This window comes from Paramisgurnus dabryanus, chromosome 15, assembly GCF_030506205.2.
Source record: "Paramisgurnus dabryanus chromosome 15, PD_genome_1.1, whole genome shotgun sequence".
Classification (NCBI taxonomy): Eukaryota; Metazoa; Chordata; class Actinopteri; order Cypriniformes; family Cobitidae; genus Paramisgurnus; species Paramisgurnus dabryanus.
Genome location: NC_133351.1, coordinates 21,753,563 through 21,768,027, shown reverse-complemented (window position 1 = coordinate 21,768,027; position 14,465 = coordinate 21,753,563). Strand labels below are relative to the sequence as shown.

At 37.2% G+C, this 14,465-nt stretch overlaps 1 protein-coding gene across 1 annotated transcript in view; it reads left to right on the top strand.

Moving 5' to 3' along the window:
• man1a2 (mannosidase, alpha, class 1A, member 2) overlaps positions 1–14,465 on the top strand; it is an 85,680-nt gene that overhangs the window by 60,736 nt on the left and 10,479 nt on the right. The window contains exons 7-9 of the mRNA XM_065292762.2: positions 7,769–7,863; positions 8,541–8,664; positions 10,607–10,700. Coding sequence (XP_065148834.2) covers positions 7,769–7,863; positions 8,541–8,664; positions 10,607–10,700 — 313 coding nt within the window. The remainder of the gene's footprint in view (positions 1–7,768; positions 7,864–8,540; positions 8,665–10,606; positions 10,701–14,465) is intronic.

Sequence of the window (14,465 nt, the reverse complement as noted above, 5' to 3'; positions counted from 1 at the left end):
AGTCATTTATATAGATCAGTGGTTGCAGCCCTAAATAAAATGTAATAGACTTATTTGCTTAAATTGCCAGGTCTTTTTGTTTGAAGATTTACAATGATGCATGACAGAGTTTGTGAATGTGATGAGAAAGCGAAAAATAAATGTTAAGATCTATGGAAGTAAGTAGGAAAGAGTTTGTGTGCTGCAGAGTTTCCAGAATAATGCAGACGCTGTTTCTGAAAAAGAAACTGATTTGAGGAAGACAAAGGACTCAGTACTTTTATCAGCTGTGTAGGTTATCTCTCCTGTGCAAGAGCGCATCCTCCATCCCTCTCACTGCAGACTGTCAGGAAGGTCCACTAGAACCCCTTCACAGTGATGGATGATGTTTACTTTTCTGTCCTTCTGCCCTCTTCTCCACAAACTTCCTATTGTCTTTCTTCTGTCTCTCAGTCCTTCTCTTCTCCATCTCATCTCTGCTTGTTCCTCAGCTCCTCTATATTCTGCATCTCATCTCTACTCAATCCTCAGCTCAACTCATTCCTTGGCCAGAAGTTAACATTGACATTGCGATGCATACCTTTTAAAAACCAACAAAAAAATGCTTGATGACCCAGACTATATTTAAATACAGGTTTACTTGCAGCATGGATAAACATTATGTGCGTAATGTTCTGTGCTATTATTTATGTGTATGAAACATCAAAATTCAGCTTATTTTGTTTACTTTTTGTACAATATGCAATTTTGCTCTATTGATTGGTCATCGTCATTAGATGTCCAGAGTTAAATTTGTGGCCTGAAGTTAAATCAGTACAAAATCTTTACTCCGTATAACCATACATTCAGCTTGTTATTTTCAGCAAATGTGCTTTAGGGAAAGTGTTAAGATAGAGGTAATGAAAATGGAAAAACGTTTAGCAAAGCTGTCCATTCAGCATCTTGTCATCATTAGAGAGGAAAGAGATATGACTGGGAAAGAGGGCATTGTGCATTTCTTTGTACTTTGAATACGTTTATTTTCCTGCAGGAATGTTCTTTTTTGACTTCTAAATAAAAAATTAGAAGACATTTTTTCTTACGTTTCACACAATAATAATTTGTTTCGAATGAGTTTTTCTGTTGCATTATGTGTTCCACCTCAAGCCAATTGATCTTTGGCATCTCTTGACAGAACAAGCATGCAGAAGCTATTGCTTCCCTTTATGGTTGTGATTGGCTTAAAACGTGTTTTGAAGTCATGTTTTTCTTTTTCTTCCTTCCTTTCTTCATTCTTTTACAACCATTTACCATTCTTGTTTAATGGATATCAAACAGGACAGGTTCATTTGTTTCCTTCAGCTTTAGCAGCCCAATTACTACATAAATCTGTACATTTCCTCGTACACAGTGCTGACTGAGGATTTATTTCAATACTTCTTCAAGCCAAATAGGATCATAGACTGTGAGTGAACACAACAGGCAAATGTTTGTTCTTTGTCTTAATTTGCATATTATTACAGTGATGGTGAAAAAACTTTAGACATTATCGTCAGTAAGATTGAAACTCTCTCTCTCTCTCTCCCCTACTCCATCTCACATTGCCTGTCTGTAGATATATGTCCTATTGTTGTATAATCTTCACAGTGGTAGTGAATATGCAGTGTCACATTAGGGAGCAGCACTCTCTTCTGTTGTCAAACACAGATCTCATCAAAGACAGAACAGAACCGCAGCCCCGGGCCCAGCGGAGGCAGGATAAGGACAGAGATTTATGAAGAGATTTGACGGATGAGAAAATGTTTGTCAGCTACTTATCTGCATGTTTGATGTGCTGCAAACTTTGGTCGGGCCATCACCCATCAAATTCCCTCTTGGAGTACAAAACAGTCTGGCTGTGTTCTTGCAAACATATCCGGTTTTCCAATTGGCCCAGTGTATTTCTGTATTACTTGGTCGGTAAATTGGAAACTATAGACAAAAGGAATCCACACAGAGTTTATATACTGTAGTTCTATAGCAACGTTTTGATCAATAAAGACCTTCGCCAGGCCTTCCTAGGTGTCCAATAAAAATTGTGGGAACAGACAGAACAATTTTAAATTTAGCTTAGAGTTTTATTATGAACTGGTTAAGCGGTTGGTTTTTGGCTTTCGCAACTAGACACCAATATTAGTGTTTGTTTTGACAATCCCAGCTGCAGTTTTGTTGGCCACACACATCAGAAGGGAACAGGAGACAGCGTGTGCTGGGCCAGCTGGGAATTGAACCCAGAGTTTTATTATGAGAATGAAGCCCATTTAAAGACCATTAAGTTTTTTGCAAATTGCATTCTGGATGCATTCTGCACACGTTACAATACGATTAAATTTGTTAACTATGCAGGATTTTCAGTTAGTGTTTGTAAATGCAGCATTCAAACTTGGACTCTTCTCTTGGGTGAAACAGAAGCACACAAAGTAACACAAAGTATTTAGCTAGGAAATATGTAAATGTTCAGCTTTGTATTGTACCGTTACAAACATAAATGAACATGTCTTACAAACTTATTGGTTCTGTCACTTCATATAATCCCAGACTGATTTGATAATGTTAAAATCACAGCCCTGTGACGATCATATTTCGTGTTGCAGAACTTTTGCTTGATTAAAATAGACTTTTTAAACACATTTAAGATATAAAATAACATGTTTTTGGGTAATGTGCCTTTAGTGTAAAGATTGTTGCACAGTGCAATATATATTTGCTTGGTTTTGTTTCGTAATGGATTTAAAAACTAGCTCTGTAAACATTTAGTTCATGATATTTCTGAGGAATCTGTATTTGATTATTTATATCCATGCCTTGTAGACTGTGTATTTCTATTACATATTCCTCTAAATCTGTGCAGTTTATTTATAAACCAGGAGGAATCATTTCAAATAAAGGCAGAAAATGTGTTTGAAATGTAAATGTAAAAATGTACTGACGATGCTTATTTGCTTTGAGGATTTGAGAAGCTTTGGGCTAAGAGCGCATAAACATTCTCCCAGACGGCATCCTAATTTCTTCATTAGACGTCGTCTCGGAAAATGCGATCTGATTGGCTGTGTTTGCGTTGGATTGACCGCGTTTGGCGGACTTGATTGGCAGCTCCCCATAATGCTGCCATGACAACAGAAAGGATAAACATGAGGGAGAGGGTTTGTTATAAAAGGCTGCAAATGCACAAACAAACTGAGAGCCAGAGAGAGAGAGAGAGCGAACAGATATTCAGCTTTAACCCCAAACCTTCTGTACAAACACTCATTCCCTCCATTTCCAATGTGTTCTCCATAATCTCTTTTTATGCCCCCATTACACTTTAAGGAACATTTTGGGCTGAGGGTACCTTAGGGTATGCCCAGGCTCATATCATACAGTATGTGTAATAACAGGATCATCTCTGGCGCTTATGGTCCGCATCAACCAGATTAGACCCCAGTGTCGGAATCTGCATTCTGGGAATTACACGGATTCACTCACTCATATAAACAGACACCGGTCCAAGCAATAATCCTGAGGGGTGCACTTATTCAGCCTAAATTAGTTCCTTGCTCGTTCTTATCGACTATCTCACTTTTTTGCCTGTTATAATTCATTTCATTCGTCAATAATATGTGGGTGATTCTCACGAAATCCAGATTTAGAAGGTGTCCAGCATCAGAATTTTTAAAGCCATTTTTTTGCACATATAAGATTAAGGTCTGAACTACTATAACCATTATTTTTAAAGGATTTAAAAAATATTTCCTATAGAATTATTTACTTTTTTAGATTATCATTACCGCAACATGATATTACATTAAATGTATGCATTTACAAACTCATGTTTCGGTAATGAGAAGTAAAAAGTTGTCTAGGTACTATGACAAACAAAATTTTATCTGGACAGAAAAAATAAGAACTGCTTACCTGGTAGCCATCTTGAGTGTCACAGTCAATTATGTCCCTTCAACTAATGTTTTTTTTTAAATGTTAGATCCTTGAGGGCTTAACACTAGCACTACCGGAATTCTATAACTACTAGAACTGCCAATAGCGGTCATTTTGACTGTTCATACCAGACAGCAGTGCATGTCATTTTTGTCATGTTATATTTACTTCAAAGCTTCTATGGTCATGTTTTATGAAAAATGTGGGGTAATTTAAGCATACATAATATAATATATTCGTGATATTATTGTGTAAGAGCGACTAGACCTCCCACAAAAGTGCATGCCGCAATTTGCTTTCCGCAATTTGCATCCGGCAAGCTGGAGATCAAAGTTTTTCACCGCAGTTAAAATGTTGTTTTTGAAAGTCTAAATGTCAACAAATATAAAATAAAGCAGAATATTTCGTTAGATAAAAACATATTGTGAATTTTGGAAATGATTACATCTGTCTTTATTCAATACATTTTGACTTTTGGAGTTTACAATGCTTTAGCATTATCGGAAATAATTGACACATGAATCGGAAACAATTTTATGCAGCCTCTAATGAAATCTAGAATGAATAAATAGTTCTGTTATATTAGGACAGATAATAAACATTTTGACCGAACTGTCAAGAGACCAAGAGACATCGCTCTCTGCTCCTCCATCAGACTCTGCATCATCAATGTTCTCAAGCAAGGATAAAACCTCAGTGACAGTCATTTTCTTTCTTGTTGCCTTTTGACGGTAAAACTAAGTTTTAGCTTAGCAAAAGCATACAAAACTGCCAGAGAAAGGTTGCTAGGCAACAGCTACGCACATCTTTAACGACGGGAAAGAGCGCTGAGGAGATAAAACGCCTGTAATATGTGCGGTCAAATTGACCGCTATGGCCATTAGAGGTAGAAATACTCAGAACTCGTTTGTGTTTTGTAATTTTAATAAAATAACAATGTTAAAATAAAATTTACATTAATTTAAGAAAAGTCATGGAACTGTAGTTATATGGGTTTTATTTCAACAAAGTTATTACATTGCAAATCTTTAAAACGGTCAAAATGACTGCCTTGGTAGTTCTAGTGTTAAACAATGATTGAAAATTGTTGCGGAGGATGAGAAAATTGGTATTGGACACATTTATATTCCTTATTATTGTCTCTTTATTTACCAATGATTACCAAATACCCCATGTTATTTACTTTTTAATTATAAATATTTCCATGTCAAAGAACCCAAATTCAGTCATGGACACGTTGCAGTAATGAAAATGTTCCCCTTAAATGTGCAAAAAAAATTTGGTCTGTATGATGTCCCGAAATCATGTGCAAAATGGTACATGAAGAGATGTTTGTAACTGTATGCTGCTTTACTTTTTTTTATCAAAAAGTTTCTTGACACCTCATAAGTCTAATTTTGCGAGAATCACCCATGTGTTAATTTATTGTAGCATATTTACATTTATGCATTGAGCAGATGCTTTTATACAGATCAACTTACAGTGTATTACAAGGTATACATTTTTATCGTCATTTGGGTTCTTTGGGTTCGAAACAAAGACCTTTTGCGAAATGCCTTTACCACTGAGCAATCCAGCATACAGTATGTAACTACAGTAGATTAAATGCAATTGGTGTGTTGTACTCTAAGTACAAATACTGTAGCTTCTGCTTTTTTCTTTGTCCCCAGGTTTTGCTTTTCTCAGAAACTCTTACAGTACGTTGTATGTTTTCTTCACTGGACCTATATGTTGACACAGCATTGTGGCACTGTCGTCTTTCTTGCTCTTTGTGTGTTTTTAATGAATACGTTGAAGGCCTTGCATTCACCTCACACATCTTTCTGTGTGAGTTTCAGTTCATTTTACTAGGCTCCACGTAAACGTCTGCAAGACTGGCTGAAAATAGAAACATCAGCAGGAACTCGGGCAGCCGAGCAGACCGTCTGAGAAGCAGAGGACGTTTCTCTGCAGTCTTCATTTTATCTTCCCCTCTTAAAAAAACAACAATGCTGCACAACTCCAGCTCTGACACGAGCAACAGATCTCACCCTATTTAGAAAAGTTTGAGTCAGGAGATGTTTTTCAGACATTTCTGCTCAGCCTTTTGTAGGATTGCAAAGCTATAGTCTCCCCAATATTACGATGACACAGGGGAGCTGTGGAAAATGAAAAGTATTGATTGGTACGTGCTTGACGTCTACTCTACAGCTCAGATAATAATCTGCACTATTGGTTTGGGTGAAGTCGATCGTATTGTGAGCCAGCTGGTATGTGCATAGCGCTCCAAGTGTACACAAAAAATTATTATTCACTCAAAGTTTTTATTGAAAGCAACTTAGTTCATTTACAATACGATAGAGATGTATGGACTGGAGCAACCCAATGGTTGGAGTTGACATGAATTGATGAGAATTCGTTCATTTTTTATCAGCACACCTCACAGTGTTTAAACCATCGACCATAAATGTATGAGCTCTGAACTCTTATGTTTCACCAAAAAGATGTTCTCCCATTATTTTGCAAGGGTTAATATCTGTTATTGTATGTGACTCTGCCTGTAAAACGCAGCTTTTTTGTTATAAGGTTTTCTACATAAAATCATCCTACATGATATAAAGAACATTCTGTGCATAATCTTGATATCTTTAAAATTGACTGAGTAAGGTCATGTGAAAGATTGAAATCATTAAAATCCAACTTTAATGCTCATAAGCTCAAAATTAGATTGAGACTTTATTCTGGTTTTTACAGGCAGGGTCACATTATGGTTAATGTGCTGCAGTACTGTTAAACTGCAGCTGTCTGCAAAAGTGTTCCCAGTCGAATTTTATGAGGGCAAACTTACTTCTGTGCTTCACACAATCTGCAGCTGACAGTCGGTGTGTAAACACATGCAGGTGTGGGGTTTGATGTATATTTAGTTTTTGTCTCATTTGTGTCTCTCTTGATGCAATATGTGCAGTCGGTTCCCCTCTGCTGGGTTTATGGATGATGCGTGACGTGATTCTGAGGGAAGAGTCGGGCTGCATTCCGCGAATGTTACGAAACCTCTTAAGAACGCTTTCATCTCATATTTCAAACCATTGTCTATCAAGCCTATTTTTAGAACCATTAAAGGGATAGTTCACCGAAAATGTAACATTTTGTCATCGTTTACTCGCAAGTTGTTCCAAATTTGTGTACATTTCTTTGTTCTGCTGAATACAAAGAAAGGTAACCAAGCAGATATGGGGCACCACTGACTTCCTTAGTTGCAAAAAATAATACTACAGAAGTGAGTGGTACCCCCAGTTCTTTTTGGTAGTTAACATTTATCAAAAATCTTCATCTTCAAATTTATACAGGTTTGGAACAATGTTAGGGTGAGTAAATGATTACAGAATTTCAATTTTTTTGGTGATCCTGTTAAGTCATTTGTGACGTTAATGCCACCCTTTCCCCTTTAAGTAAATTGCATTGCTAATTTTAAATTTTAAAAATTAAATTTTGATGGTTTTTTTTGGAGAACTGTTGTGCCTGCTTTCCTAGCAGCATTTGGGTTTTGAAAATGTCTTGAAAAAATTTTTCGCGGTAGTAATCCAATAAGGATTATGAATGGGTTAGTCTAAATGTAAAAGTGATATTTTACTGTAATATTATACTAAGTACATGAATAACCATTCTGTAAGGTTTTAACATAGTTTACTTTTTTATGCAAAATAAAGTTACCCATTTTGTTTTTTTGAAGTATAATATAAACTGGAAATGTGCAAGATACATCCACATAGGGTTTGTTTTTATTCCCTTGAGCTGGCTTCTTTCTGTTCTCCTGTTTTCCTTGCTGCGTGTTATCCAACATGTTTCATTATTTATCTCTCTTCTCTGTTTCTGGTAGGTTTTTAAGGTGAAGGCTGTCCAGCTAGCAGAGAAGCTGCTTCCTGCCTTCAACACGCCAACAGGCATCCCGTGGGCCATGGTCAACCTGAAGAGGTATATTAGATCTTCACATCCCTACACACACCTTACTGTTCACTTTTATCCTTTGTCTTTTTATTCTTTCCTTCACTTTTCTCCCAGTGCTGTCTCTCTTCGCACTGGGGTTTGCCTTAAAATGAAGTTTCTATTAGACATGTGACTGTGAAATCCCCAGTGGCTTTCAACTGTTTAACTCTGCTTTCCACCTAATTTCATTAGAATAAAATGTGTTAGATGTTATGTTAGAGGAGAGAGGGGGGTCAAATCAAGCCTGACGTGGCTTTTGTGAATTAATTGGGTGTTTAGCAAAAAAATTGTTTAGAAGCAGACAGCACCGCCTTGTTTTTCTGGGTGTCTATAATCCTGAGGGAAAGAACGACATTGTGTTTTATTATTCCTCATTCATTCAGAGCTGGCATTGAGCGTCAACACACACACATGCTTTAAAAAGAACTCTGAATGCTTTTGATACACTTTGAATGGGATTGGGTCAGGAGTTAAGCAGGGGGGATATTATGCCTGATAGAAGAGTGGCTGGGGATAAATAAATCCATTTGAAGGAATAGCATAGTTTAGCCTAAGTTGGGTCACTGTTATTTCTTTGTCTACACATGGATAAAATGGTACAGAGGTGGATGTTTGCTACAGGCTGCTATGAAACATACTGCACATAAATGTTATGTGTGTTTCAGTGGTGTGGGGCGAAACTGGGGCTGGGCGTCAGCCGGAAGCAGTATTCTGGCTGAGTTTGGGACGCTTCACATGGAGTTTGTGCACCTGACGTACCTGACAGGAAACCCTGCCTACTATCAGAAGGTATGCATGTCTGTGTGTTTAAGATTGTAATAAGACAGATAGTTCCAGGTCTAAATTCTCATTGGATGATGTACAGTACCGTGCAAAAGTCTTAGGCCACCATGCTACCATTAGATGTGTTGTTTTTGCAATTGTATAGTGATCATATATAATTATTTCTCAGTCTCTTTTATAGAATACAATCAGAAAATACAGGAAATGTGTATGTAGTATTAAAAACAGTGTAAAAGTATAAGCTGTATTAAGTATTTAGGGTATTTAGGGTAGACTCCTCTTCCAATTGAGCAATAGCAGGCATCTGCAGGATCTCTTAAACCTAAATTAAATTAATTTCTAATTCTAATCGAATGACTTCAGGGGCCTCATTTATAAACGTTGCGTACGCACAAAAGAAGGCGTACGCCACTCTCTACGCAATAGTTGTTATTTATAAAAAGCAAACTTGACGGGAAAATGTGCTGTCCGTCACGCAAGCTCTGACCCAGGCGTACGCACAAAAACGGGTGAAATGAGAAATGGCCACACTGTCGGCAGATGGAAGAAACACGTGAAAATGACAACACTGCCTCTCATAAATAACATGAAGACTTCACAAAGCAAGTCTTACAATTAACAGCCTTACACGAACACCCGTTTGATCGATCAGCAGTGAAACAAAAAAATAAAGAAATCGAAAATTACAACAGAAATTCAAAAGAACACATATTTGCTAAAAGAAAAGTGAAATATGTTCTGCAATAATATTGGCATGTTGTGCAATTCATCCTCATAAAGAATATAGTTTACAGAACGAAATAATGTACAAAACTGAGATTCTCGTCAATGTGTCCATCTGGCGGAGCAGATATAGATGCAATTACATAGACAGATAGATAGATAATTAAGGAGATATATAGATAGATAGATAAATAAATAGATAGATGTATTAATTGTCCACTGGGGAAAGTTGTTTTCATAGTAAACCATATCTTCATAATCTACGGAATTATGGTATCCATGCATATGCCTTTAGTGTGTATTATTTTTGATAAAACAATGTATGGCGTATGTCTAAACCATTCAGAAAGCAACAAGAAATTACATTTGCGGTGAACAATGTCCCCTTTCCCCCACCCGTGGCAGACACACTCTGGCGATGGAGTGCTAGACGTTTTTGTGCCTCGACTTTGATGTCCGACCATTTCTTTATTTTGGCCATGGTCCGAGGTTGTGAGGCTACAGCATTTACGGAGTCTGCCACCGTTTGCCACTCAAGTGCCTTTTTTGGCATTAGTAATGCCCACACTGTGCCCTCCAAACAACATTTTTCTCCTCTTTTCCACCTCGCCAACGATAACTTCTTTACATTGAGTGAAGTTATGTTTTTTTGATTTCCTGTCTGTGTTTGCCATGATTTCACAATCAATGCATATTAACTTGTGGGCGTTTCACAGACTATTTATGGACAACTATGGGCGTGTCATGAAGCCGCAAAAGCTGCGCTACATTTAGAATTGATTGTGATTTATTAAGGGAAAAATGCGTAGGATGTGCGTGCACACGGTTTTATAAATCTGATTATTTCTGTGCGTACGCTCAAGATGTGTTTTTTGCCAAGAGAGATCACACTTAATACTGACTGATGCCTGAAGAAGACATTTAGTTAAATTGTTTTGTTTTTAATTTTTTGTACATATTTCCTGTATTTTCTGTTTGTATCTTAAAAAAGAGTGAGAAAAAATGGATGGACATTAAAACTTTGCTAAGTACTGTATGTTTGCACAGTACTGTATGTTCAAAGTCATTGTGAAATGAAAAACGCACCTGAGATTATTAGCTATTAGATTATTACTTTTATAACTTACTTGGTGAAAAAATTATGTAATATTATGTAATAATACATTCATTTGTGTATAATTGTTACCGTTTTTCCATTAACTCGGTTTGTTTACCCATTGTGTAGGTGATGCACATACGGAAGCTGCTGGCTAAGATGGACAGACCCAACGGCCTCTACCCCAATTACTTGAACCCTCGTACAGGACGCTGGGGCCAGCGTGAGTAACTTTCTTTTAATAACCTTCTCTCTTCAGTTTTAGAAGCTACAAGGATTAGTATGAATTAAACAAATGCAACCCAATTTCAAGTTTGTCTATTAACGTTGAAGGCAAAACTTTTGCAGAGTCTGCTAAAATCACAGCCAACAAGCCAATCAGAATGTATTTGACATAAGTACAGTGCCACATTCAGAAATGAATAACAATCGTTTTTGGCTATGCATGGTCCTGTTATTCGATGCTTTCCACAGCTGGTTAGTACAAAAACTCCAATGGAAAAAAAGTTTTAACGCTTGTATCTTCATTACATAATGACTGATTAGGACTTTAGATAGATTTCATCCTGACGTGCACTAGATGTCTACAGCAGTCGCGGCCTAATGGTTAGAGAGATTGGCTTGTAAACCAAAGTTTGCCATATTTGTAACACCATTTCTTTCCTCATTCCACTGTCTTGGATTAAAATCTGTGCATATGCGTGATGCATATGCTATGCTGCCTTAGGTTTTGGCCAAAACCAGCTCTCTTGGATTGCAGTATAATTTAGCTGCCTGTTTTTGGAACTGTTTTCACATCAGCAGCGTGACAATAATGTCCAAATAGGATTTGGAACAGAGCTATATCGAGTAATTATGGTATACAGACTTATATACCGAAAATTTATTTTGGTATCCTTACTACAATAATAATCGTCAGAAGAGGTTTAAATCAAATGCAGACGCCACAAATTCTGAGCTGTATTTGTGCAGTTTGTGATAATTTTCATAATCCTTCCGCCCTGATTTATTATTTTATAAATGTGAATAACGACAGAATAGCAGCTTATCTTCATCTCCACACTGATCACTGAGCTTTAATAAAGATGTCACGTGAGGACGTTTCTTTCTTTATATGTAATTACTGATTATGGTTGGTGAAAACACTCCACTGTGTGTTTTAACCAAGTCTTAATTACTGAGAGAGATGAGAGTTTAATTACAGCTCTGCTTCTAAAGGCTAAAACCTGATCGACCCACACACACACACACACACACACACACACACACACACACACACACACACACACACACACACACACACACACACACACACACACACACACACACACTATATTTCAGACTTGAATGTGATGGTGTGTGTGTGTGTGTCCAAATGTAATTGATGTGCATTAGAGATCTATTTTCTAAATGAAAACTCAGCATGAGTGACAGGCCATTAAATCCTCTCGACTCTACGCCCGCACAGCATCATCTCTAGGGCTTTCCGATTTTGGATCCGCGTCTTTTACTCAGACTTTCCTCCTCGGTCCATGAACCGTCCCTTCCCTGATGCTAAAACAGATAGAGCATTCCTGCCTGGATCTCTGATTGTTATTCACCAAGTTGTTTTTTAGTCAGGTGCTTTAAAAGCATTTACTTTTGAGCAGGAGACCGCTAGGGAGTTGTTTCTGATTGGCAGAAGTGAAAATCTAAGCAACGGTGCCAGAAGAAGCCATCAAATGAGAAGCCAAATGCTTTACAGAAGTCTGTCTGAGATTTCGGTTGTGTTCTTTCTAATGCCTGAGATTTTATTTTGCGTTTCATTGAACAGCAACCTTCGCTGTTTATTCCTCATCTTAATCACTGATAGTTTATTTTTTGTTATGAATTCTACCTTCATCGTCTTTTCTGTTCTGCTCACACACACATTCACCTCCGCTTTATCTTTTTTGGTTTCGTCTTTGTTTATCGCTCCTCCTGTGATTTATTTTCTTCTTGCTCTGCTGCTTTCACCGTGTCAAACATGCTGTCAAGATATCCACATGTTCTGTCTGAACCTTCTCAATCGGGGCGCCTGAAGATCCTAATACCGGGTATAAACGGGGACAATAGAGACTTGAGGGTGGACTCTGTTGACCCATAACAACCTGGCAACGCCCTGCAGACCACATGGAAACCACTTTTCAATTTTCTCATTCGCTCTTTCTCTCCTTTGAATAATTCATACCAGCTTCTCCGTTTTGCCACCGTCAGGCCGCTACCTCGCATCCATTAGCATAAAATACATCTTTAAAAAGATACTGAGATAAATTTAAAGGATCTGTCGTAACGTGCCTCATTGCCTTGATGCCTCATTGATTTCTTCAGATATGGTTCTGTTTATGAACGAGTGGTTTTTCCACCCTGTCAGTTGCCTGTTTACACCTCTTTCGTGTTAAACCATCACCTCTGCATCTGTCCTCCACCTCTGGTCTCCTCTAAAGAGCTCCATAATGGGTTTTGGCAGCTCTTCTCCTGCTTGCTTTCTCCCAGCAGGCTTAACAAACGACTTCTCACCAGCCTCTGCAGATATGAACTGTGACATTGTTAGTGGGCTCCTCCCTCGCTCTCCTATGATAGTATACAGTATACACTTCCCTGCACACATCATGCTTTCTGTTAGCCTGCTGAGATGTTGGTTAAACAAGCATTGTTAATACCAATCCATCATACATACTGCATGCCTCTGATTTTTTTTTGTGTGATTGCTATGAAAAAATAAACGCATACAAATACAGATATACTCTATAGGGGTGCTTAGTTGTAACACAGACGGTTTACATTGTTGCACAAGGTTGAGCATTTTGTTTTTACAGTATTTTTTTCATGCTGCCAAAAAACGATCTCCCGCAAGTTATTAGAAATGTTTTTTCAGAGAGTTATTGATGAACAAGTATTTTGGTGGCATGTAAGTAAATTTTTTCATCATGTTTTTTTTTTGTTTCTAAGTTGAAAGCTTGAAAATATTTTGACCCAGCAGTGTTAATTGTAACGCTATGTTACAACTAACCCCTCAGCACTTACGATATGAAAACCGCTAACGTTAGCGTAATTCTTGCCGTTGTTTTAAATAGGCTACACACAAATGCTTGCTGGCTGCCAACAAAATAAATGTGCCTGTTTTATGAAAAATTGTGTCAAATTTATTTGTGTTCATATCTTTATTAATGATTCATCAAAGATTGAAATCATAATGAAATGAATGGCTAAAATCAGACTTTGGTGCTCATTATCTCAGAATTAGATTTTTGAAACTGTAGTATGGTTATTACAAACTGGGTCACATATAAAAAATTTTTTGTCATAATTGTGCTGCTTTTTCTCATATTTAGACATTTGTATCCATTTATAATTGAACTATTATAGACAGATATATAAACAATATCCACTTCAAGTATATAGACAAATAGTATTTAAATATTTGCTTGCAAACTTAATTTATAGCAAGTGTTACAACTAACCCCCTGCCTTTTACAATTAACCCCACATATGGGGTAAGTTGTAACGTTTGCACTTCTGTCACATTTGATGTAACTGTCCAAGAATGGTTAGTACTAGAAACAAACTTCAAATGTTAATTTGTAGCAGAGATGTGTGTGTTGCTTGTGTAAAAATATAATTAATCAAACTCTAATATTTTTTTGAATGATTGAACCAAAACCAAAAAGCGTTAGGTTGTGCCCCGCTCTCCCCTATAGAGTGTATAATCCAGGCTGAAGTCTCATAATCTAACTATGAGATTGGGAGCATTAAAGTTTGATTTTATAATCATGAATTTAACATGAGTTAACTCGTCAATTAAGAGAAAACGCTTCCCTGCCAATTGATATTTCCGCTGTTATTTAAAAGTCGGCGCTCTTACTCGACTTAATAAACCCAAAAATATTCTCTTAAGGCCATGTATGTTTTGAGGATCGCTTTGAATCTGATCTCTATCAAAAGTCTTTCACAAAAATTTAATTATCTC